Raw genomic sequence first — 24,878 nt, forward strand, 5'->3', positions numbered from 1 at the left:
GGATTCACTTAGAGATCTGGGTTTGGGGGATAAAGAAAAAAATATCAGATTTTCTGATCATTGTCAATTGAAGATAATTTATAACTAAAAAGAGAGAATTATGGTCTAAAAGGACTGTTTTTTTAATATCCTTTTGAAAAAACTTAAAAACAATTTAACCATATTCCTAATCAGAAGCAATAGACCAGCCAGCCAGCCCTGTGTGGATCCTCCCAAACCTCCCACATTTGTATTTTATTAAGTTACTCGTACCCAGTGCCATTCCGCAAGAAAACACCTGTTTATTAAAATGTATAGACATTAAGTACTACTATTGGCCATCATATCTCTAAAGATATGGTTTAAATTGGTCACTGTCCTTTAACGTTATGGAGTGTTGCAGTGACAAGAAACACTATATCCTGTGCCTCTTCTTTTGTTTCTTTTCACTGGCCACAGGGAGAAGAGGGCAAGGGACAGCTGGTTCTTCCCCAACAGCTTTACTGGTCCCCTGTATTTCCACAGATGGAATGAGGACATAGTGTGCCCTCACAAAAGTGCTGTTGTATACAATCATTCCAATGTGCAAGAAGTTTAGGGAAACAGAAAACACTCCTTTCTGGTTTCCCTCATCCAATTCAATGGAACATGTAAAACAAACATTTTCTGTTGACAATAATGACATGTATTATCACAGAAAATATGGGAAATGTAGAAAAGCTCAAGGAAGAAAATAAAAATCAGCCATTATTTTACCACCCAAATAAAACAATAATATTGTTAACATTTGGTATCTATCCTTCTAGTCTTTTTATTCTGTGGATATACACAAATACGCTGTGGGGACATTTAGGAGGTGGGAAATACATTATAGACCACCGTCCCCCCAACCTCCCACTCCACTGCCCCTGCCAGTTTCCCAGAAGAATTAAATTTGCAATCAGTGGAGATCTCAGAACTATCAAAATACTGCCCAAGACAATGCTGGCAAAGACCCAGCCACCAGGTAGAGTAAATGTCAAAGGATTTACCTACCTAGGAAGAAGGAACAAACGCAGGTGGTGTTGACATTCTGGCTTCTGGTCAACCCTGCTGCTTACTTGCACCGTGTCTAGTCCTCTTAGGGGAATACACTCATGCGCTTTGGGTATTTCCTAAACAGTTGACTTCTGTGGGCTGTGGCTGGTTCTCTTTTTCCGGAGGGGGCTGGGCTCTCTTCTTCTACTCACCCTACCCAGTTATGCCCCCTATCTTTCTTCCCAGCAGCCTACGGGTCCAGCAGGGCTTCTGTGCCTTGCTCAGTCGTACCTTCATAGTGTCTTTCACCGAAACTTGATGTCACTCTCTGTTCCTCCCTATGTAATTCTGGGTAAATTTAGAAGCAGCTGGAAAAGTCACAATCCCGTCAGAGAAAAGCTGTGGTTCTGAGCCTGCCCTCTGCAGCCACAGTGGGGAAGGCTGAACTGCAGTGTAAGGGTACCAGAGGCCTAAGAGGCAAGGGTCTTCAGGAGAAACACTCTCACCCCAAATTCTGGCCAAATAGAAATTGCCAAGATTCAACTTCCCTCATAGAGTATATGCTTTCCTACAGGTTTTCTTCAAGTAGGAGTCTCTTAATCTGGGGATGATGATCTTGTGTTTCTGTATTAAAGAACAGGAGTGCCCCATGTCACTTCCTAGGTCTTTTCCAGTCCTGGGGTTGTGGGATGTTTACATGGAAATACACTAATGTGCACACTTACCCAGAACAGACAGGAGCTACTTCTACCCACAGGCAGAATGGGAAGCCATTTAACGATACTCGATGAGACAACTTTCTTCTCACTCACTCTTCCTAATATCCCTGCCCCAAATTCTCTTCTCTACTGCCCGTCATAAAGATTAATAGTCTGTCTTTAGCGTCTCAGGTACTGTATTAGTTAAAATTATATTTGGCCGTTGGTCATGATTAAATACAAATTAGCAGAGGATTAAAGGAGATAGGAATTTCTTTCTCTCTCCCTCATATTAAGATCCAGGGGTAGGAAGTACAGAACTAGTGTGATGACTCTGTTCCATGGAGTCCTCAGGGACCTACGCTCCTTCTATCCTGGAGTTCCAACAAATGCAGCCTCCATACCTAAGATCAACACCTGGTCTGAGATGGAGCTCCAGCTGTCACATTCTTGTCCTAAGCAGCGGAATGGACAATGGGGGAGAGAACCTGCCACTCCAGGGAAATTCCCAGAAGCTGCCACATGGCATTTTCACTTTGGCCAGAACTTAGGCACATAGCTACACCTACCTGCAAAAGAGGCTTGGAAATGTCATCCCCATCTGGGTGGCCACGTGCCACAATAAATATTTAATTACTACAGGAAGAAAGGAAAGTGGATCTTGGGGAACAACAGCAGTTTTTGCCGTAAGGGCTTATTGGAATCCCAAGAGTGAACTATTAGAATATAAGTAACCCAAAGAGTGGGGTTCCAAGCTAACTCATTGCCACTCAGTAGTGTTTTTGTGGGTACTGGAACCACTATGAAAGACAGTGTCTTATGAGAATGGGGTGGATGCCCAGGGACAGGCAGAGAGAACAACGAAGAAAGGGGCTGCCAGAGGACCAGGGGCAGACTCAATATTACTTTCTTCAAGTTTTTCCTAGGACCCTGTGTGTGTGTGTGTGTGTGACCTAGTCCTGTTCAATATCAGGAAAAATGCCTATGGAAATAAACATAAATCATGAATTCTGTGATAGATCCTGCCGGGCTGACCGACTACAGCAATCCATGGGCGAGGGGGAGCTAGCACATACAGGGCACCTACAAGATGCCAGTCACTATGCGTTAATTCTCACAGCAATTTATCTTCTATTATTATGCCATTTTACAAGCACAAAAACAGGATCAAGACTTTAAAAAATTAAATCACATAGCTAAAAAGTAGAAAGAAGCATTCAATCCACCGATCTCTCTCAGCCTGGAACAAGGTTAGATTCGAGATGTTCAAGGTTTCAAACATCTACAAATGCATATATCAACTTTTCATAAGTGCATCACGGAAAAGCTGTATGTGTGTGTGGGGGGGTGGTATTTAAAAGCTGTAAAGAGTCTTATAAAACAAGGACTAAATAATAATAATAACGGTGGCTTCTAATTTATTCTAGAAATCCAGATTTCCATAGGACATGCTGCAGTGGATCCCAATACTCTTCTGCTTGTTCATATAAATATGCCTTGGATCATGGGGTTTGATCTTGTGGTGGCCCCACTGTGACTTTGTTAATGATATTGCAGATGCTCATGTAATTCAACTAATGCTCCTTTTTTGATAGAATGAAAATATGAGGGAAGAGGACCTTTCAATGGAACAAAGTGAAAATGACCTAGTACTAATAAGTCGTTGCCAACATGCTGGTGAGCCCGCCAAGCAGAAGAAAGAGACAGGGTAAAATTAAATCATGTTATTGGTGACTCAAGGAAATGGATTAAACACAGGGAGGGGGTGGAAATTGAGTGACTGATTAATAGGTAGGTTACATGTTAACTCAAAAATATTTGAAGCTGAAATAAAAGCAAGGCTGTTCAAACAGGTCAGACAACTAAATTAATGTTTCACCCTAGGACTGGGTTTTTCACAAGAGTAATTGCTAAGAGCAATTTCTTTTTGTATTTATACATACAGAGTAATTATTTTCCTTCTAATGCATTTTTAAAGAGTAGCTACTGTGAAACTCCCTTAAGTTAAATAAAATGACTTCCGTTTGGTGTCTATGAATTTTCCAAACCACTTTGAGGTGAAAAGCATTTATTCTATTTCTCCTACCCCCTCAAGGTACAGCTTTGCAGTGGCCCTGCAACTGCTCGGTTTGGATGGTGGGACCGGGCCCAGTGATGGGAGTCCTGTCCTGATGAGAGGAGCCTACTTGTCCTTCCTGTATCTGCGCCACCTGCGAATCAGGGAGCTGCAGGTATGTGGATGGCACAGCACGCGGGTTTCAGGCTTCTGGAAAGTTTGGTTGTCCACCAAGGTGGTTTTCCTGCTCTTCCAGTAGCAACGCATTTTTACGCTTTGTTCTTTGTTCTAATTTTTCCACAACATCAGGCCTTTCTGGGGATGGTGTGTTTCTTTTTCAGCGGTGGAATCCACTTGCCAGCTTCCAGGGCCCCCATTCAGTTTTACTCTGTCGTGTGGGGAGAGCAAAGGACCGAGTCCTAACCTGGTCTGTCTTTGTTTCAGCGCACCTGTCTGGGAATTCTGAACTACTTCAGATCCGTTGAGCGAACACTGACAATCAACACTTCAGGCCTTACCTTCGTTGGAGGGAGTCTGGTCCCCACCATAGAGGATAGTTCCTGGGTAAATACAGCCGAGGGAGGTCTGGGCACCTCGCAAGGCCTAGGAGCTCACCGCTATGTCCACGGGACAGCTGCTGAGCATAAGGTGAGGTTAAGATTCTGCTGAGAGTTTTTTCTACCTTGGTTATCCTATCTCTCAAGCCCCCTTCTTCTTGACATCTGGAATCAGTTAGCATGGTGGAGTAACAGATGGGGTTTCTTAGGCATATGGCTTTTTAGAAAAGTTCAGTGACCACTTGAGAGTAGGACACAGGCAAACAGGACTCTAAGAGCAACCCTGGAGGGCACAATGGGAAGGAAGACATTTCAGCTGTTGGTTTGTTGACTTTACAGGGAACAGAACCCGAGGAGCCCTTTCTGTTATCCTAACCTGAGAGCCACATGTCTTTACCGAGAAGCTCTTATAAGACCCTCTTTGACATTACTAGAGATACCTTTCTGCCTCTTTGCTGTTTTCGAAGCACCAAGTAAAAAAACAGACTAGAAGACAAAGGTAGAGAAAATTTGAAAGAGTTGAAAAATAAAATATCTTTTATCCCTCTAAAAGCCTGTTTGTCCCTTGGTGCTTTTAACATCTCTTGAATGTATTTTTCTATAGTCCACAAAATTCACATCAGATCCCTTTCTTTGGGAGGGAAGTTGAAAATGCCTACATTTTCTTGGAATAGTGTAGGTACTCTTGCAATATTTTCTTCTCAGTCTCTAGAAAGTTTATTCCTGAAGGTAGGATTTAATATGAACTTTATCCTCTTAAAAGATAGTTTGACAAATGTGAAAAATAAAATCTATTTATCTACCAAACAAGTTACATCTTAACCTCTATGACCCCTGACTTATGTTTGTCATGTCTGTAAGGCTGTGACATCTTATTATCAACTATCCCTAATACGCAGTGTAGAGTAACACTGTCCAACAGAAATATACTGCAAGCCATAGATGCAGTTTACAATATTCTCATAGCCACATTTTAAAAGTATAAAGAAATATGAAATGAACTTTAGTCATATACTCTATTTAAGCCAATGCATCAAAAATATTATCATTTTAACATATAACCAATAAAAAGAAATAATGAGGTACTGTACATTTTTTATACTAAGTCTTCCAAATTTGGCACGTACCTTATATGTATAGTATGTCGCAACTCAGACAAGTCACAATTTCAAGGGCTCAATAGCTACATGTGGCTAGAGGCTACTATATGGCACAGTAGAATAGCTCTAGGTCTTGAAAAGCATTTTATTTTCCCATCCAGTCACATAGGGTCCAGCTTGCACTCAGTATACAGGAGACTTCTGGTTTGGGTCTCCTTTGGCAACAAGTACCAAGCCCCATATCCTTCCCATACACAGTTTCACCCCTCTGCCCTTCTCACTTGATCCTAGCTCACAGTCAGTCAAGTCCAGTCAGTATGCCCCTCTGTGGATCTAGAGGGGAGGTAAGATGCTTTTGAAACAAACACACCTATAAAACAAACACATCTTTCTTTTGCTAATATTAAATCTACCTCATACCATAGCCATGCTTTATTATTTGCTAATAGATTAAAAAGGGTTCTTTCTTAGCACTGAGCTCTCTCTCAGTTTGTTTGTTCTGGGATGGGAGTTGGGGGTAGCCATGAAGGAAGGGGAGGGGGAAAAAATCCCACCCTGCCCCATTGATTGTAGGAGGAGCTTCTCAAGGGTATACAATATTACCTTCCTATGCTCTCAGAAGTGACAGGAAGAGCAGCTCCCTTAGAAGCTGCCAGGAGCTACTACTGTAGTCTGAGAAACTCAAGGAAGTGGCCTTTCTTCAGGATCTTCAATAGAACCACGTGGTTTAGCTGTACTCCATGGTGCGTGGCATGGTCAGCATTTAAACTAGAATGTTTGGGCCTAACTATGTGATTCTTTCCCATGCAGGTAATGAAAGGCACAGATGGTAATTTGTTGGGGTGATCTCACAAGGTCCAAGGCCAGCACTGGTACCAAGATCTTTGGGGTTACTAGCCTGGGGAGCTGACACTGGAGAAGCCCGTAAGATGGAGACCTCTTCCTGGACCCGTGTATTTGATCCTATGATGAAAGTTTTGGGCTAGTATTAACAAGTATTCACTCTACGAAAATACCAGAAAAGGAAAGCACCTACCGCCCATCATGGGTACTTTATGAGTTTACTTTAGGCATGTGTCAGAATAGAAGGAGCCCCCAGATGAGAGGGAATAGGCATTTCCTGGCTATTTGACCTTGGGCAAGTCTCTTTTGGCATTGGGATCTGACACCCCATGCATGTTTAGGATCTGCCTGGACTTAGCATGCTAATAGCAGAGGCTGTTATGAGGAAGTGGTGGGAGATGAAGCTATAGAAAAAAATCTGGCCAGACCATGAAGGCCTAGGCTCTTCTTAGGGTAGAGACTAATTCCAAGGTTGGTGGGGACCAGAGAATTCTAAGTAAAAGAATGGCCACTGCACTTTGGGGTTATCACAGAACTACCTAGACTTTGTAGACTAGTAAAGATGATAATAGGTGCTATGAAGAAAAATTAAGAAGGAAAGGTAATAGAGAGAAGTGGAGGTTGGTGCTGGGATGTTGCCATTGTAAGTAGGGTAAGTCAGGGAAAGAAATCACATGACTGACTGGGAGCAGAGGACAGGCAGAGGACAGCCAATGCAAAGGCCCTGAGGCAGAACTGTGTATAGCATTTTTGCAGGAACAGCAAGGAATGCAGCGCAACTAGAGTGATTGAGGGGGAAATTGGCAGAAATTAAAATAGAGAGATTAGAGAGGTGGGGAACAGGTTGTGTAGGGCTTTGTGGACCATTGTAAAGACTCTGACTTTGAGTGAGAAAGGGAAGCTGTTGGAGAACTTTGAGCAGAAGAGTGATGTTATTTGATTCACATTTCAATATCGATGCTTCTATATGGGGAATAGACTGAAGATACACTAGGGTCAAAGCAGAGACTAGTTAGGAGGTTATTACATTAATCAAGGAGATGATGTGTCTGAAAAGAGCATGGTGAGAAATGGTCAGATTCTGGACATATTTTGAAGGTATAGCCAGTATGATTTTCAGGCAGATAGAATGTGGAATGTGGAAAAGAGAGAAGTCAAGGTTGATTCCAAAGTTTGGGCCTCAGCAACTGGAAGTCTAGAGCTGCTGTCATCTGAGATGATTGGAACAGGTTTGTTGGGAACATCAGAATCTCAGTTGAGGGCATCGACATTTTGCGATGCATAGTAGATATTCAGGTGGCAAAAGGAAATAGAGAGTTGGGTATATATCTTTCATATAGTAGGTATTAAATAAATATTTGTTGGGCAAAAGAAAGGCTCTGTTCATAACACAATGGTTGTAAGATCATAAAAAGACAATGTATATGAAATTGCTTCGCAAAGTATATCATGCTGTTAAAATGAAGAACAATTTGTTGCAGTAATAATATACTCAGCGGGCGAGGCAGAGAATAAATTTTTAAATTTTCCTTTAAAAATATTTGAAAGATTATAGCTAACAGATTGAGTCATTCATCCTAACAGTTTTTGATGAAATTCTTATATTGGGCTTTTATGGTCTGTAATTAATGTAAAGATGATTTAGAAAAAGGTAAACTCGTCAGAGAAATATTGTCTAATTGCCAAAAGGCCTTAGATTCGTATTCATGAATAATGGCAGAAACCAGTGGAATGAAGAGAATGAATGATGGGCCACCAACCCTCCTATATTTACTATATTCAAATAGTTATCTTGGAATCAGTTAATTTGCAGTCTTGGAAACCTATGAATCCTTCCAAAGATCAGATTATTTCTTACCCAGACAGATAATTATTGCCTTCCCTTTCCTGCCACTCCTCTAAGCATAATATTGAAGGATCAACTCTCTAGACCACAGAAACTTTAGAAGGGGGAGTCTTCCACGTAGTTGTGGAAGAAATTTAAAAGAAAATAATATGATTACCGTGACAAAACCCTGCATGAAGTAATCTGTCCATCTGGTCTTCAAAATTCATCCCCTTTCAGAGACAGGAACTGAGGGAAGAAAAGAGAAGGAATATGTATGTATATGATAAACACTTTGGACTGGAAAGGACACACGTCATTTCTGGTCACAACCTACTGGCCAGAGCTCATCACCAGGCCCCACCCAACAGCAAGGCATTGGGAAGTCTGGGGAAATTTTGGTGCCAAACCATTTGACATTCTGTGTATGTTCGTTATTTTTTTTTTTAAAGATTTTATTTATTTATTTGACAGACAGAGATCACAAGTAGGCAGAGAGGCAGGCAGAGAGAGAAAGGAGGAGGAAGCAGGCTCCCTGCCCAGCAGAGAGCCCAAATGTGGGGCTCAATCCCAGGACCCTGGGATCATGACCTGAGCATAAAGGCAGAGGCTTTAACCCACTGAGCCACCCAGGTGCCCCTGTTCCTTATTTTTAATGTCTGTCTCTTTCCACTAAAGAATTCCCTGGTGGTGGGATTTGTGCCAGTTTAGTTTACCGCTATATTCTTAGTGCCTAGAATAGTGCCCAGTAAATTAACTGACCAGAACATTTGTGGAATGAATGACTGAATGAAGGGATGAATGAATGACAGGCTCACAGCTTGTAGGAGTAGATGAGCCAAAAGTCTAGCATGGCCATGAGCTGAGTGCTATAATGGAGCTAGACAAGTCATGGGGAGAAGCACTCAGCTCTGCCTGGAGATGTAAGGAAGGCTTCCAGAGGGGTATTATTTAAATGGACTCTTGGATAGAGTAGGTACTTATCAAGGAAGAGGAGGTGAGAGCTGGCAGGGCCAGTATGTATGAGTCCCAGAGGCATATAGAGCTCTGCCCATTCAGAAGAGGGCCAGGCCCAGGTCCATCAGGATGGAAGTATAGAGACAGTGGAAGGAAATGAGGTCCAAGAGGATGACACGGGTCAGCCCCAAAAACTATACCTAGAAACTCCTAGATTAGTCCAAATGAAAGCTAATAATAGCTTGGACTAGAATGGTGGGTGGTGGAGATAAAGAGAAGTGATGGGTTTGAGAGATAGAAAGTCAAATCGACAGGAGTTAGGATAGACTGGACATGTAGGGTGAGGCAGGTGGTGTCAGGAATAATTCATGCAAGAGGAAGTGGCTTGGTGGTAGTGGTATTTACTAAAACGGGGAAGTTGGAGATGGCCTAGGTTTGTGGGAGAAGACCACATGATTTGATCATGGTAAATGTGAGGGGCCTTTGAGTGCCTGGGAACAGATGCCAAATAGGTCATTTGGATATGTGGGTCTGGAGCTCTAGGAGGTCTGGATTACAGATATCAATTAGGGAGCAAAAAAATGGTCCCTAATCTCAGCTGTGGAATGGTACTACCTCTCAAGGAAGGAGTATAGGAGGAAGAGATGAGGTCCTTAGGCATGGGCTCAAGTGTGGCTACTACTTAATGACCTGGTAGAGAAAAATGCACCTCAGCGATGGTTGGAAAGCTGGTGAGAGCAAGGAGAATGTGGAGTCCCAGCAGGCCAGGGAAGTGAGTGAGTCAAGAAAGCAGAGAGTGCAGAACTGGGTCACACGCTCCTGAGACACTACGTAAGATGACTAAAGAAAGTCTGCTGGATGTGGAGAAAAATCACCGTTTTTCTTAGTGAACGTGGTTTGTTTTGGTGGAGACAGGAGCTGGATGGGAATGAATGAGGAGTAGGAGGTGAGGACGCGGGCACAGGGAATGCAGATGGCATCTTGGGAGATTGGATGGTGAGGAGGAGGAGAGACCAAAGGGCAAGAGGGATTTCCGTTGAGAAATAGCTGATGGAGAGGAACTGGGTGTCCAAGAAGGCGCAGGGATGCTTGGGAGGTGGGATGGAATGGCCACAGAGAAGGGGAGCAGAGTCGTTCCCTGTAGTACAGGAAGAAGCAGGAGGAGAGAGGTGTGGGAGCAGCGGCTTTGTGTAGGTGGGGGTGGTGGGATGGGGGGATAGAGGGTGGGGGGGGTGGAGGGGTGGACAAGTGGGGGTGGGGCTTCTGTAGAGACACTGAAGGCAAGGCCTGGGTGGGGAGGGGGTGAATTCAGAGGCTTGGCCAGAGTGAAGTTTGAAATTATGAGAATTATTATTAGGTTAATGATTCTCAAGATGCCACCATTCCGCCGTCATTTAAGAAAATGGAATATGGAATGGAGTGGAATGGAGTGGAATATGGAATGGAGTGGAAAAAATGGAGTGGAATCCCCAGATTCCTTATATTCGTTTCCTGAGCTGCCATATCAAAACACCACAAAGGGAGTGGCTCATAACAGCTGGCAGAGGACTTTATTCTGTCACAGTTCCAGATGTCACAAGCCCAAAATCAAAATGTCAGCAGGGCCATGCTCCCTCCAAAGTGTCCGGGAGAAGTTCCTTCCTTGTGTCTCCTAGCATCTGGCCGTTGCTAATAATCCTGGGGGTTACCTACCCTTCCTTGGCTTGTAGATACTTGACTCCCTTCTTGGTCTCTGTCCTCACATGGCCTTCTCCTCTACGTATCTGTCTCCACATTTTCCTCTTTCTTTAAGAACATCAGTCACTGGATTAGCCTCCCCATCCCCCAGTATGAAGTCATCTTAACCATGTATATCTGCAAAGACTCCGTTTCCATATTCGGTCACATTCACAGGTTTCAGGTGGACATGAATTTTGGGGGGGGGCGCTACTCAATTCAGTATTTTACCAAGACACGAGACAATATTCACGCATTTTTCAAGTATTTATAGAATTAAAATAAGAAACCTTTAACAGCTCATGTTTCTAGATCTCAAGTGCTTCAGTGTCGCATACCCCCTATAACAACTGTTGTGGTCTCTCCACTGTCCCCATGTTATGGATGAGGAAACAGAGGCTAAGAGTAGCTGAGGGCCTGACCTAGGGTGAGACCTGAACACAGGCACCCTGACCTCAGAGACCTGTACACTCAGCTCTATCGCCCACCTTTTTCCAGGTAGCCCTGAATTAATCAGCAAAAAACTTAATCAGCTACTTATCCATCTCACTACCCTTCCCTGCCAACATTCTTTGCTAACATCCCCTTCTCTACATACAGTGCTTTATACACTCGGCAGGTACAGCTCTGTGTGGACAGCCCATGCGTGAGAGCAGGAGCCTGCAGTGTGGTCCGTTTGGGCTGGCAAAATACAGACAGCTCTCCCTTTTCCGGTAATTTCTGGGGTTGGCTTTCTTTGCCCCAGGTCCACAGTGTCCGATTCATGGAGTTCTCGGAAGTGGAGAACCAGGACGACTACTACAGCATGGGGGCTGCGTCCGTCTTCACGCAGGACCCGCACGGAGTACATATCATGTACGATGAAGCCTTGAGCGATCTGAAGGAGCTCGAGGCAGAGGTGCTACTTGTGGCCAGCCATTACATCGAGAAAGAAAAAGGTCAGAAGCCAGATTTTGAAAAAAAATCAACCAGCCAAACAAACCACGAACACTAAGGGCTCCATTTAACACCCTCCGCCTCAAAATAGAAATGCAGATCCAAGAGTATCTGAAAATTCAGTAAGCACATGCATCTCCCCGATATGTACCTGCTTTAGAAAAGATACGGTCCTGTTTCCAGCTCAAGTCCCTCTTCTTGTGGAAGACCGGAACTATTCTTTTGAAGCTTGATTATAATTCTTACTGTTGTTGAGACTTACTCGTTCCTCAGTGGCATTTCTGCATTACTCACTGGGTACAAGGGCTGTCATGCCAGGCCTTGAGGGAAGCAAAGTAAGCAAGTGAAGGTAATGATTTTTTTTTTTCCCCTAAGCAACAACCAAAAAAAAAAAAGATTAACCTTGGGCAAGCAGCAATTAGAAGCAGACACATCCCTGGGTTCCTGACAAAAAAAAAAAAAAAAACACCAGGATGCAAGAAGATCTGGGTAGGAAAATGCCAGATAAGCACCAAAGGGAGAAATCATTAGGGTAATCAAATAACCTATAATATGTATTCTCTACATCCTTTTGGCATCACTCAAATGTATCCAATTTTAGAAATAGGTGAGTGGGGCGCCTGGGTGGCTCAGTGGGTTAAAGCCTCTGCCTTCGGCTCAGGTCATGATCCCAGGGTCCTGGGATTGAGCCCCGTGTCGGGCTCTCTGCTCAGCAGGGAGCCTGCCTCTCTGCCTACTTGTGATCTCTGTCTGTCAAATAAATAAATAAAATCTTTAAAAAAAAAAGAATATATGTTTAAGAAATAGGTGAGGAAAGAGTAATCCTTCTGGAATAATATGACAACACTGGCATTTGATTTGGAAAGAGCTTAAGAGTTTCTAGACACATTGCAACACCTAAAAGGAAATTTAGCAAGAATTTGTGCTATTTTGTAATTAGGTAGATGGTAATGAAGACGAATTCATTTTCATATTGATATAAAATGCTACTCAAAGAATGTTTGACAGTTAACCTCTTAGAGCCAGGCAGAATTCACTTAACATTGGCTTGAACTCTGCCCTCTTTGCCACAGACCATTGGGTGTCTGAATCATGAGATGCGCTGATGTCATCCAACATTCCAGGGCATTTAATTGCAGCGTTTGGCTTTTGTCTTTCCTTTATTCTACATACTAATGCATCACTTCTATTGATACTCATTTATAATCCAATGCAACTATTTCAAGCTGCTAAGAATTTAATTTGATGGAAACAGTCAGTAGTCATCAGCCCCAGGAGCTTCCTTCAGCTGAGCTTGTCAGTATGGGCAAGCATCCATTGTGAAATGATTTCCCAACTGCGCTTGAGAAATTCCGATCAAAATCTTTCTCTTGTTCGGTACCCATCATATATAATTATTGAACTCAAAGTTCAGCTCCTGAAAATCTCTTACTTTTTTGATATTTCATTCTGAACTAGACCACTCAAATATTAAAAGCAACAATCATGCTGATGCTGAAAATTAACATTCATGTAGTAGGAAAATATTTTAACAGAATAATTACAATGATTACCCTTATTGATTTAAGTTAGTAATTAACCCAATTAAGGGATATCTTAGAAACTTCTCTGAAGAGTTTTTACTTGGCTAACATCACTTGAAATAGCAGGTTAAATTGGGTTTGTTGTTAAACCACCAGGGACCTGTTTTTAGAGAAGGAGAAATGTGTGTTTGGCCTTTAAATTATAGGTCTGAGGACATTTTAGTGAAGATTTCATATTAACTGAATTTTGGTTACATTTCTAAAATTAGTCTTTAAAACTAAAATTGAAGAGTAAAGACAAAAACCTCTACTGACTCAGAAGTCAACAAATATGTCCCAGTCGTTGCCAGTGGCCCTCCAGCTGGTTCTTAGGAATCCCTGGGACTGATTCAGTGTTTTCATTCCTGAGATGGGGCTGACAGTTCAAGGGCTGCTTTTCTAATAAGAGTAGCTTCATGGAAAGGCCTGTCTCTGGTCATTCTCATCCCCTTCTCTCTTCCAGGTCACAAAGAGGGCAGTGAGTCAAATACTGGCCAGGACTGGGGACGGGCCCATGCAAGTGTGGACAGATTTGCTGTGCTGTATGACATGTGGACTTGGGAAGCAGCCCTTCTAGAAAACAAGCGCCAGGTATTTTTCCCTAGAAAACAAAACATCTGTTAAACATTTCTTACAAAAGCCAGTATTGAAAAAACAGATGAAAAAAACTCAGTGGGGCTTTCAGGCAGTCTCCTAATAAAATAAATAATTATTTTATTTAAATCCTCTCAGCTGGGTGTCAGGATGTGAATAATACATTTTATTTTCTTTACTGTGGTTCCTTGTTAATAAAAAATAAAATGGGAAAGGGGCGCCTGGGTGGCTCTGTGGGTTAAAGCCTCTGCCTTCAGCTCAGGTCATGATCCCAGGGTCCTGGGATCGAGCCCCGCATCGGGCTTTCTGCTCAGCAGGGAGCCTGCTTCCTCCTCTCTCTCTGCCTGCCTCTCTGCCTACTTGTGATCTCTGTTAAATAAATAAATCTTTAAAAAAAATAAATAAAATGGGAAGGATACCTCTTTATCTTACAGGCATCATTTGCTAGAGGTCTGTATAATTTAGGCTTTTATATATGTGTTTAGTGAGAATGGGTGATGGTTCCATTCACATTCTTTGTCCTGTCAGGGACAAGCCTCATTCTGCTCAACACAAACTGTTATTAGAGCCTTTAGAAATACACCACCTGTGGGGCAAGCAGCTGGTCGAGGTATGCTCAATGCAACAAGTTATGAGGGTGAGTTTAAAGCAATGAAACAGAAGGTTGCTAAATTCATCATCGCATCACCAATGGCTCACATCCCAGTAATAAATGAAACACCGCTCTTCACCTGTGAACTCGGCGTGGATTATGAGCCCCTCTGATGGTCACCAACTGTTGTTGGGAGTTTATCCATCAAACATTAAGTATTTACCCCGTAGCCGGTACTATCCAGACATTAGGAACCTATGGATAAATACAAGAAGGTAATCTACCTTTAAGGAATTTCTAGTCTATAGAACTTGATCCCATCTCTGAAGTAAAAACTGCAATCCGGTGATGGACAGCTTACAGCTAAGGCACACGTGAGATCCCCAGAGACCACAGTGGAGGGAGCAATTTGCCCTGTGGGGGGCTACCGGAGTAAAGGAAATGTTGGCAAGTTTTCTCAGAGGAACAGATAGTGAATCCTGTTCCTAAGAGATGAGTCAGATGTTGTCTGTCAGAGAAGGAAAAATTCCTAAGCGAGGGAAACAGCATGAGGGATGTCAGGGAGGTGTGAACCAGGGAACAAGAAGGCTACTATGACTAGGCGTGAAGGCATGATGACAAACGAGCAGAGTACGTGTCTGGGTACAGCTGTGAAAGGCCTGCTAATCTACATTTACAGTGTATTTTATAAGCAAAGAAAGAGTCATTAGTGAGTTTCAGCAAAGGCGAAATATGATCGTAGCCCTGTTTTCAACAGCTGCTCGGGTACTAGTGTGGAGAACGGATTAGAGCAGAGCTCTTGCGGAAAACAGGTGCCCTTGTTGCAACAGTGACCTGGAGAGGTAGGAGGGGACCTACCCCAGGGATGGAAGAGTGAGAACAGGAGGAAGGGGCAGGCTCGAGAAATCTTTGCAGAAATGGTACAGAAACGGACATGGCAGGATTTGAAGCCTGGATGTTGGGGTGAGAGAGTAAGGAATTAAAAATGACTTTCTCGGGGTCAGGGAAGAGGCTATTAACTGAAATGGGATGCAGGAGGAGGGGCACTTTAGAGGGGAAGATAGTATTACTGAGTTCGTGGCAACAGGCATGTGAGGAGAGTTTGCTAAAACAGGTGTGCATGTTTTGTGGGAGCTGGAGGTTTGAAAGTCAGGAGCAGGTATGAGCTGAGGTCTGGAAGGGAACATTGAACCACAGTAATGAATCAAATGACTAGGAAAAGCCAGAGATGTCAAAGCTGCCGCCGTGGGTAACACTTCAGTTGTAGGGGGAGGGCATAGAATAAGAATCTACGTGGGGCGCCTGGGTGGCTCAGTGGGTCAAAGCCTCTGCCTTCAGCTCGGGTCATGATCTCGGGGTCCTGGGATCGAGCCCCGCATCGGGCTCTCTGCTCAGCGGGAAGCCTGCTTCCCCCTCTCTGTCTGCCTGCCTCTCTGCCTACTTGTGACCTCTCTCTCCCTCTCTGTTAAATAAATAAATAAATAAAATCTTAAAAATAAAAAAAAAAAAAATCTACGAGAAGAAAAAGAGGAAACCAAAGAAACTGGAGGAAAAAAAAAGGAAAAGTGGGTGAAAGGCACAAAGGGGGTTTTTTTTTTTTTTTTTTTTTTTTTAAGTAGGAGAGGATAGTTACTAGTGTGGAGTGCAGAGAAACATCAAGAGAGGTGACTCCTGAAGACGGGGGCAGTGGGGTCAGTCATCAGGGTCATTGCCAGCTTCGTAGGACTCTCGGGAAGAGGTATGGGGGTGGAAGGCAGCTTACAGTGCACTGTGATGTGGTCAGAAGATGGGGAAGTGGGAAGGTTTTCTTTGAACTGTTTTTCTAGAAGATTAGATAGTTTACCATTTCATCTACTTTCTGGTCTATTACTCATAGAGATGTAGGTCACCCAATTTTTGAAAACACCTGGCTGGGCTTAAAGGGTGGGAGCCTTGGGCTTTGAATACTGTTCCTCTTTTCAAGGGGAACTGGCCTCCGCAGAGTTTGCGTCTGCAACCTTGACCTGGCAGTTAGAAACTTTGATCGACTGAGAGATCTAGACTCAGAATGTAGTAATTGAAAAGGCCACATTAAAGGTGAATAAGACAGAATCTCTAAACTCGACAAGTTTATTGGTCCAGACATATGAGGTTTTAGCAGCCCTCCTTTTCTGGACTCTCTCTCCCCGCCTCCCCTTTCAGGGCTCCTAGGCCTCCTACAGAGGCCCCAGGCAGGACTCAGTGCCCAGAGAAGAATAGAAGGACAAAGAGGACTGAAAAACAAACAGATTTCTCCACACTTTGGCCCACGCTTCATTCTGTGCTAAGCTACCAGGGCTCTCCACCAGTTTCTTCTATGATAAATGAAATTATTTTAACTTAAAAAAAAAAAAATCATTGAAAATGTCTCCCTCCTTTCTCACCCTGACAATACGTTCTCTATAAAACCTGAGCCATCTATGCCAAAACTGTGAAAGTGTGGCCTTCTAAATCAGAAAGTCTGTCAAAAGAGCCTATTTTTAATGGATAAACCATATTTTTATCTAGAGTACAATTGATTTCTCCCAGTACTGATTCTCCTGCCAAGTTTGCTCAGCTGTTTTTGATTGTTAAATATATTGGAATCACCAGTTAGGAATTGCTCAAACACACTGGGTTGTCTTAAATCCTTAAAGTAACCATATTATGTATAAACATTCATAAAATTAGAGCTGATATGAATTTAGGTGGATTAAGAACTCTTAGAGAAGCCAGGCATCAGCTGTACCAGCCACTAAGGGACACGTGGCCCAAATGCTAATTCTGTCTACAACCACCAGAGGACACATTTTTCAAGGCAGTTTGAATAAATGTTTGGAGCACTTAAAAACAAAACAAAACAAAACAAAATAAAACTGTGACAGATTGTGCCTAGCACTGATTTTCTCTTTTGCACTTTCATTTGACCTAAAATGCTATTTTTTAAAGTTTCTTAAGTCCCAGAATATAGAGTTTGGGGTAAAAATAATATAAACACAGTCAGGTTTGAGATTATTCATTTTGGCTTTTTTTTCCCTCTATTTTCTCCAATATTTGAGACTTCCCATCAGTGTGTACCATATATTATTTTGCCTGAGAGTTGGCCCTTGACACACAAAGGTGACATTTGACAGGCTAGGAAGACTTCTTAGACAAATACCAGCCCAGAGTTTAAATGGAAATGGGCCAGTTAGCAAACAGATCATAAATAGAACCTTGTGAAGCAGAAAGATCATGGTCTTACCCCTGTTGGGAAAGAATTAATAATAAAATTATGTAAGGGCCCATCTGAGAGTGTCTTAAGGTTGAGGTCAATGCTTGAGAAAGCCTATTCAATGTAAAAAAGAGAGCCACATTTTCCTTTTCAAGAGCTTAGGCTGCCAAGTAAAACGTGACAGTATCTGGGACATACTTATACTAAATAAGTTGTTTGTTGTTTATCAGAAATTCTAGTGGAACTCGATGACCTCTAGGTTTATTTGTTAAATCTGGCAATCCTATGAACAACACAAGTGAGCTTGGCCTTTTAGTGCCAACCTCTGCAAGCTGGTATCAGCAGATTGAAATCACCAGCAAGAACTCTCCCCCACTACCTTTTGCCAAATAGCCAAACAATAGGACGCTTTGTACCAAAAAAACAGGTCAAGGCAAACAAATGCTATAAACCGGCTCCTGGGATTGCCTTGGCCCAGTCAAAAAGGCTCAAGTTAGTCCAGAATGATTTGGGGAAGTAATTGTTTCTTTTCTGATTTCCCCCCACTCCAGGCTATTGAGTGACACCTGTCTTACCCACCACTCCTCCATTTCTGCTTTGTCTTCCGGTATTTAATCATTGAATGGTATTCTAGAGTAGAACTCAGCAGGGGGAACAGGTAATTTAGATCACCCTGCTTGCTTCATTTTCCCTGGGACTCATTAAAGGCCTGGCAATCTCTACCTTCCTTCATTTCTAACTCTGAGATATGTGGGTCTCTAACCTGCAGAACGCCTTGTGTGTTCTGAGCTTTTAGCCTCCTTTGGTGTTTTCCTTTTTGTGCTAAGGTTGACCTAAGGTCCCTTAGACCAATGTTTCCCAAAGGGTATCCTGCAAAACCACATGCTAAGTAAAGTGCCCCAGGCCCTCCCTCCTTATGCTTTAGCACTGAAAGCCAGATACTGGACATCTATTAATAAGGCAGTATTTGATTCCCGGTCTGCTACTGATTCTCAAGTGTTTACCTCTTTCCGGAGCCTTGGAAGCCATGAGTGGCAAGACAGAGACGCTCCTGGCTTTTCCGTTCACGTGGGTCCTTTACTCCCTTTTGCCTCCTGCACGGTTGTCACCTGTATTCAAGTGGGGCCTGTACCTTCTCAGTTCTTTCTGGTTTTGCATTCTTAGTTCTGGGCTCCAGACAAAAAGAGGGGCTCTTGTCTCCTTTTAGGAAATTTCTTCGTTTATTAAGAGGAGGGCTGATTCCTGGCCTTAAGCCACGGGGAAGACCAACACCCAAGCAAACAAGGCACACTCTTTCTCTGATGCACGTCAAAGTGTGCTGGGCTGTCAGGTTGGTAGAACCTGGAACCTCAACATTTTACTCCTTGCTGCCAGTTAGAGGCACACACTGGGCAAGCCGATGTGACTTGGGAGATATGGCTACAATGGGAGCTGACACCTTCCAGAACACTGAAACGTGCCTAAGAGGAGCTAGCGAAAGAAGACTGGGGAGGGGGGCACCTGGGTGGCTCAGTGAGTTAAAGCCTCTGCCTTCAGCTCAGGTCATATTCCCAGGGTCCTGGGATCGAGCCCCGAGTCGGGCTCTCTGCTCAGCGGGGAGCCTGCTTCCTCCTCTCTCTCTGCCTGCCTCTCTGCCTACTTGTGATCTCTGTCTGTCAAATAAATTAAAAAAAAAAAAAGAAGAAGAAGAAGACTGGGGAGGGACATCTTGAGCAAAAACTCGAAGGGAGGATGTGTTGGATTGGATGCGCAGAGGAAAGGAATTTGTTCTGCTGTGGAATGAATGAATAAAGCCTTAAAAGCTTCCAGTCAGAGCCGACTTATCCATCAGGCAATGTGGACTCGGTGTTTAGGACCTAAGAGCTTTGCAGGGTCCATTGAAAATGTTTGCAATATGAGGAAAAACACATGTGTGACTCTGAAATCTGAAAAGAAAATACAAAATTATTATCAATAAACGCTTAATTGCGTGTCAGCAAAATGTAAAAACGTGGTAACTGAGCACTTCTAAACATCTCATTACATTTGAAAATTTATAGATCAGATCTTCTCACTTCATAAGAACCTCTGAACGTATACTGCCCAGAAATCATAGCTGATCACTAATTCAGTGTGTTGCTCGTAGCCAAATAACTTAAAAAGCAAGATTATGAATATCATTTAAACTTTTTACAGGAAAGTACTTGATTGGGATATGAGTACATCTTAATATATTTAATATAATGTGCGACAGCCCTGAACCATAATTACACTGTCCAGAACTGCTTATCTTGCCCTTAGGTCCCTGTTTGGGATTCCAGCCCAGGGATCTCTCAAGAGCATTTTCCTGATTAGCACCATGACTAATTGCACACAAGCAGAATTTATATACAGAACATAAATTCTTAAGGTCACAGAAAAATGTAAAAGCAAAATAAAGAGCGTCTCTGAATTCCCACACTGAGAGCCCTCTTCCATGGTTACTGGGTTAGTGTTTGGGAGCTTTCTTTGGTTTTTAGAAAAGGTTTGTGACCTCCACTAGAAAAGAAATTCCCTCAATGCCTTTGAGAATTCTGGATGCGAAGCCCTTCCTCACAGAGTCCTGTCTGGGATAAATGCCTCTGTAGTTAGGGGACTTTCACCTCAGCCCTCCTTTCTACCACCCCCTATCATTTCTAGGTGAAATGTGGGCCAACTATTAAAGAAAAGGGGTCAGAAATGCTGCTGAGCATAAGAAGATGGGAGGAAGGGGTGCCTGGGAGGCTCAGTTGGTTAAGCGTCTGCCTTTGGCTCAGGTTATGATCCTGGGGTTCTGGGAGGGAGCCCCACACCGCTGAGCAGGGAGCCCACTTCTCCCTCTCCTCCTGCCTCTTCCCTGCCCCCGGCTTGTGTGCTTTCTCTCTTTCAAAAAAATTAAAAAAAAAAAAAAAAAGAGGGGAGGAAGCCACTCCACGTTTGGTGCTGGAGTAAAATGGAAGCGGAGAATGAGTCTTTGGGGAACGAGATTGCAGATAAATACATCTGACCAAGTGACATTGCCTGCCCCGTCTCATTGAAGCTTATAAGGATTAGATGTTATATTATTCATTAGATACCCCCCCCCTTATTTGTGGAGAGCGGAGGAAGAGGGGACACAGGCAAAACTAGTGTTCCTTGCTTTGCCCTCCCTACCTCTGTGGGTTTACTAAGGGCCCTGGGGTTGCACTGGTGCTGCAGCAGCCCGCCCCAGGCTGGTACCCGGAGGGTCTGAGCCCTTCTCTCTGCTGCTGATGCCCCGGGAGGCTTTCCAAAGTCGGGGGTTGGGGTGGGGGCTCCCCTCTCTTTGCGGGAGCCTAGGGCTGCTTCTGCTCTTCCCTGACCACAAACCTTATCCGCAGCTTCTTGACAGTTACTTCGAAGCCTACCAGCACGTGTTGGACCCTGAGGAGAGGTTTGCCTTAGCACAAGTGATCACTGACCTAATGCACAGGCGCCCGAGGTTTGATCTCAGCCGCCCTTATTTCCTTAAAGCCTACCGAGATGAGGGCACCTGCCTGAGGCTTCACTTGGAGCTAGTAAGGGGCATCCTCAATCAGCACGTAAGTACATTTGGGTTTTAAAATATCACATATGGGAAGACGATGGAAAACCCAGGCCAGAACCGAAAAGTGTTTTCCTTTAATCGCGTGTACAGAATCCGGGTTTTCTAAGGCAGCGCATTCGGCGTGTTTATTTGAAAGCTCATTTGCATTGTTGAATTCCAAGCATAACTACGGTCTTAAAAGGAAGTTTCCAACCCTAATTACATTTAATGCTCCACAAAAAATAGAAAGCTTATTTTCACTAGATGATAGAGTTTAGTGGTATTGAAAGGAGGATGAACTTACCCCCTTTAGAAGCTATGAATGTATAAAGTGAGGTTTATTATTATTTTTAAGTGTTGTGGCTATTTTTAGGACGCTAAAGGAAAAATTACAGTGTAGGTCCTCTGGGGGGAAAGCCAGTGGCAGGAAGTAAGCAGGAGATGGATTGTTACAGTGCATTTACCCTAGACCTGGTTAGAATTTTTTCCTTGTAGTCAATTATTTGACAGAAAGTTTTCCTGTGCCTCCTAAGATTGTCTGAATTTGGTTGCCTTTGCTTTTCTTGGCTGACCCTGGGCTCAGACTGAAAGACCAGTGTGTCTTCGTGTAAGTGGATCCTCAGGACCGTGTCTGGGTGAAAATTAGTCAAATAATGAAGGGACGCAAAAGACTGCTGTTCTTCGCATATCAGGGCTCATAATTCACAGCCATGGGAAAGCTTAACTTTTCTAATTTTAACTTTTATGCTACATTTCTAGATAGAGCGTCAGCGGGAATATGTCCAGAGGCTTTGGCAGGAAGGCCGTCCAGATGATAGCAGTAACTTTGGACTTCCCCTTAACATAATTTGCAAACAACTTATTTCCATCAACAATAGCTGGTATGGTGGCATTGTCTTTAGACATTTTACATTTAATCTCTTAGATAAGTTAAGTGTATGATGTTAAGTCTAAATAGTCTATAAAGTACCTCTCAATTATTTGGGGAGATAAGTGAAGGGGCTATAAAGGCCTTCAAAGAGGGATTCTCTCTCTCTCTTTTTTTTTTCTTAAGTTTTTTTTTTCTTAAGATTTTCTTAAGATTTATTTATTTGACAGAGAGAGATCACAAGTAGGCAGAGGCAGGCAAAGGGGGAGGGGGAAGCAGGCTCCCCACTGAGCAGAGAGCCCGATGCGGGGCTCAATCCCAGGACCCTGAGATCATGACCTGAGCCGAAGGCAGAGGCTTTAACCCACAGAGCCACCCGGGTGCCCCGTTTCTCTTGCATGCTCAATATCCATTTGTTTTGTAAGCATTATTGTAAGTAATAAAGAACACGAGGCTAGAATTTAAAATTATACCACTGGGTACAGAATCTTTTCCCTTGAGAAGTTCTATTAAAAAAAAGCAGTTACTCTTAAAATGTCATCCGAGGGTTTAATCTGAAGTACCACAAATCTATTTGATCTAGGAATTGTTTAATATTTTTACTTTTAAGTTATATTTTCATCTTTAAGTTGTTTTCAAATATTTGAATGCCAATTAATGTTTACAGGTTTACTTGGATGTGCTTTAAAGTGTCTCAAGAAGAAATCTATTTGATCTAGGAATCTATTCTAGTTTCTAGGAAACTATTTATTCTAGAAACCAAAAAGGTTTCCGCAGACTCACCTGTGACCCCTACCCCTTTAAGGAGCAAATTAAATTTCCCGAGATCACTCAGAGAGGGTACATAACTTTAAGTCACCCCCTTGACATGTAGTTTGAATTCCCATTCCTTCCTGGCTATGGAGGGTAGTGAGGGAATCGGCAAGTGGGTGATAAACCCCAGGCTGGTCTGCAGGGCCCGTGATCACAATCTTTCTATGGCCTTCAAAGGGTGGAGAACTTGTCCAGCTCCTTTCCACATGGAATGAGTACCTGTTGAGCTCCTATAGCTCTCAGGCCACTGTGCTGGGAGGTGAGGGCACAGTTGTGAACAATCAAGGCACGGCCTGGCGCTCCTGTCAAGTGCGCACTTTCAGTGGGACATTGCCACACTGGGCTATGGAATCCTCCTGGGGACCAGCAGGTTGTCGAGGGATTTCATAGCTTATGTTCCAACCTTATCCCTTGAGAAAGAGCCCTGGGAGTTCTAGGCACAAGACAGCATGTTCTCCACGGACCTTTCTCAGGAGTGTTTTCTTCACTGTAACAAGCTTGGGACATCAGTTGGGGCGGGGGGAGAGGGGGGCTGGCTATGGAAAAGACTCTATTGTTCAGGAAATGGGTTTTTGGCAGAACTTGGTAGAACTATATGGGTACAAAGACCTGTCAGAATAGTCTCAAAAGCAAATGTTATTTGCTCAATGAGATTCCTTTCCAACCTTAGGGTTGTATTTTTTAAGATCTAGAACAAAGAAGAATCCCATTTGAATAGGTTTAAGAAGTATTTACGCTCTTTAGTACCATGTAGATATGGAAAGGCCCTTGACTTATGCTGTACCCTCTATTTTGAAAGGAATACCAACAGACAAGCATTTTCTCATTTCTGGTCTCACCCATTTATAAGATAGAACGTTCTTATGGAGAACATGAATGATTCCAGCAGCTGTGTACAGAGTTTAAAATTTCTCTTTGTTTATTACCATTTTGGGGGAAAAGGATAAAGACTCATGGAAAAATATAGAAACCAGTCATGGACATTATTTGTTTAATATTTTTACTTTTAAGTTATATTTTCATCTTTAAGTTGTTTTCAAATATTTGAATGCCAATTAATGTTTACAGGTTTACCATATACAGTTGAAGACCCATTAGGGTAGTCTGGGTAAAGGAGATGTGTGATCTTTCTGTATACTGTTTCCTACCATTGCATGTGAATCTAAAATGGTTTCACAATGAAAAAGTTTAATTAAACAAGCAAAAAGAATCAGATTGGACTTTTAGGAATAAACTCTTACAGCTTCCACTTTTAAAGGGATTCACGTTAAAGCAAAGGGCATGTTGTATAATCGGGTGGAGTCTGGATGGCCTCTTTGGCCCCTTTGAACTTCTAATTTTTTATAATGCCCTGGAGTATAGCAGCTATTTTATAAGTCTTAAAAAATGAAAAATTCAAATATCTTTTGAAATAGATTAAGTTCTTCATTGTGTAAAATTGTCATTGATTGGTCCTCTTTTTAAGCCCAGCTTTGAAAAATATTTATCTGCTGGAGTTCCATCCTTCCCTGGGCCTGGCATCACTCATCTCCCGATCCCTTGAGCACCTCCTCCAGGAGGCCCGCCACACCTGCAGACCAACATCCGCCAGCAGCTTCACCTTGCTGGAGAGACGTGTGCTGCGGCTGGCCCTGGATACGTGGCTTACACCGGCCAGGCCCGAGTCCTGGTACAGCACTCAGCTCCAGAGGGATGTAGGTTCTCTGAAGAGGGTCGGGGAGGCGGGGGTTCCTTGGCAAAGAGAATGTTTCCACCCAGATGTTACTACTTAGCTATGTTTTTCTGTTTGGCTCTGTTCCTCGCCTGTTTGGCCAGAGACAGATCATAGTCCTAGGCCTTGCCAACATTTTTATGTAATTCTTTTTTCATTTTTGGTCAAAGTTTCTACTTTATCAGGATACTACTACATTTAGAAGGGAGATGTACATAGGTATGTGGGAAATGTTTTCAGGCCTAATATATATATATATATTTTTTTAACTATATATATATATTTTTTTAAAGATTTTATTT

The 24,878-nt window shown here is 43.0% G+C and overlaps 1 protein-coding gene across 1 annotated transcript in view; it reads left to right on the forward strand.

Moving 5' to 3' along the window:
* Window positions 1-24,878, forward strand: part of LOC116868158 — a 174,313-nt gene that overhangs the window by 54,353 nt on the left and 95,082 nt on the right. Inside the window, exons 12-19 of the mRNA XM_032858279.1 lie at window positions 3,290-3,402; window positions 3,790-3,925; window positions 4,195-4,398; window positions 11,494-11,686; window positions 13,710-13,837; window positions 21,000-21,200; window positions 21,944-22,065; window positions 24,331-24,559. Of these exons, the coding sequence (XP_032714170.1) occupies window positions 3,290-3,402; window positions 3,790-3,925; window positions 4,195-4,398; window positions 11,494-11,686; window positions 13,710-13,837; window positions 21,000-21,200; window positions 21,944-22,065; window positions 24,331-24,559 (1,326 nt within the window). The remainder of the gene's footprint in view (window positions 1-3,289; window positions 3,403-3,789; window positions 3,926-4,194; window positions 4,399-11,493; window positions 11,687-13,709; window positions 13,838-20,999; window positions 21,201-21,943; window positions 22,066-24,330; window positions 24,560-24,878) is intronic.

The sequence above is a fragment of the Lontra canadensis genome, unplaced genomic scaffold (assembly GCF_010015895.1).
Source record: "Lontra canadensis isolate GAN:19392208 unplaced genomic scaffold, GSC_riverotter_1.0 scaffold14, whole genome shotgun sequence".
NCBI classification, from domain to species: Eukaryota; Metazoa; Chordata; class Mammalia; order Carnivora; family Mustelidae; genus Lontra; species Lontra canadensis.